Raw genomic sequence first — 1,707 nt, forward strand, 5'->3', positions numbered from 1 at the left:
GGCCCGGGGACCCCCGGCTGCGTCAGCAGCGAGCCCCGGCCCGCGCCGGGCGCCGCACGCCGGGACAGGCCGAGGTCAGAGCGGGTGCTGCCGTCGCCAGAGGCGAAGCGGGACAGGGCCGAGCCCCGGAGGCCAGCTCCACTCCGCCAACCTGCCTGCCTTGTTCAGCTGTCTCTTCCCATCCAGGGACCCCAGCCCGGAGCCCACCCTGCAGATCCTCTCCGGACAAGGCTCCCTGGCTGGAGAGGAGGACCACCTTTAAGCTTCCCCGGTGATGTGCAGCGCCAGGGCATGGTGAGGAGCTGTGAGCTGGCAGGGGGGGAACGCGGTGCTCATGTGTCTCTGGCCGTTGTGTGTTGCAGGAGGTTCTCGGTGCAGCGCTGCGCGAGGTGTCACCTGGGGATCTCCGCGTCGGAAATGGTCATGAGGGCCAGGGATTTGGTATATCACTTAAACTGCTTCACTTGCACCACTTGCAACAAGATGCTGACCACCGGCGACCACTTTGGCATGAAGGACAATCTGGTGTACTGCCGCCTCCACTTCGAGACGCTCATCCAGGGGGAGTACCAGGTGCATTTCAATCACTCGGATGTAGCCGCTGGGAAGGGCCCGGCACTGGGAGCGGGCTCTGCCAACACTTTGGGACTGCCTTATTACAACGGCGTGGGGACTGTCCAGAAGGGGAGACCCAGGAAAAGGAAGAGCCCGGGGCCTGGGGCGGACCTGGCAGCTTACAACGCAGGTAAGAGACCCCGTGCTCCCCCAGGAGCCGTGCAGATGGCTTGTTTCTCTTCCCCTCCGAAGGGGGATCGCAGTTTATTTTAGCTTAAACCGTTAATAATAGTTTAGCTGCAGCATAATTATTGAGATCAAGTGCTGTCAAACTGCAATTACAGAAGCTAATATGTTAGCATTTTTCACTTCAGCTGGAAATAAAATGTTTTGAAGCAAGGTCATCTGGTTAAGGAGGGGGGAGGGGGGAGAACCTAGCTTGAAATAAAATCTGGAAACCAGAGATTGTAAGTTAGCACTTCAGAGAGCTGTGAATTTCCTTTAGTAGCTCAATTCTTGAGGGCTGCTGCTGGGGTGAATGATTCTGCCCTCTCCTGAGCTCTTGCACTGGAGACTTCTGCAAAAAGGAAGTGGGGAAAAACGTGGTGCTTTCCCTGGGGCCCGAGCTGGGATGAGGGGAGCTCCGGGGCGCGCCGGGCGGGCTCAGCACTGGCAGTCGCTGCTGAAAGCAGGTGTTTTCCGCCGGGCCCCGCACCGTCTGCCCCATGACAAGTTGGGCTGGAGTTTAGTTAAGCGATGCGAGTGACAGACGGCTCCGCAGCCCCGAGTTCCCTCGCCCCGCTGAACTCCCGCTGAGATCGGCAGCAAGAGCCCGAGTCCCAGGGACGTGGCTGGGGCCTGGCGGGGCCCTCCGGGGCTGCACGTCGCAGTGGCCAGCATCCCGGGCTGCTTGCCCGGCCAGCCTCGCCACCGCACTGCTGTCACCCTGCGAGCTCGGGAAGGCCACCAGGCCCCTGCCCTGCCCTGCCCTGCCCTGCCCCGGTGGCCACTCGCTGCCAGAAGCCCTGCGATGGCTGCACCCGCCTGGCTGCGCCCAGCAAAAGGGTTTCATTTCTGGCGTAGTCTGAGCATTTCAAAGAGATGCTGGGGGCGGGGGGGGGGGGGGGGGGTGGCTCTGGGTAAAAAACCTCT

At 61.4% G+C, this 1,707-nt stretch overlaps 1 protein-coding gene across 4 annotated transcripts in view; it reads left to right on the forward strand.

The window, feature by feature from the left end:
• The window catches only part of LHX2 (LIM homeobox 2), a 40,204-nt gene that overhangs the window by 5,185 nt on the left and 33,312 nt on the right, over nt 1-1,707 (forward strand). For all 4 annotated transcript variants that reach the window (XM_019510883.1, XM_019510884.1, XM_019510881.1 and 1 more), the window contains one exon: nt 363-745. In XM_019510883.1, coding sequence (XP_019366428.1) covers nt 363-745 — 383 coding nt within the window. The remainder of the gene's footprint in view (nt 1-362; nt 746-1,707) is intronic.

This window comes from Gavialis gangeticus, unplaced genomic scaffold, assembly GCF_001723915.1.
Source record: "Gavialis gangeticus isolate Ggan-Ray unplaced genomic scaffold, GavGan_comp1, whole genome shotgun sequence".
Classification (NCBI taxonomy): domain Eukaryota; kingdom Metazoa; phylum Chordata; order Crocodylia; family Gavialidae; genus Gavialis; species Gavialis gangeticus.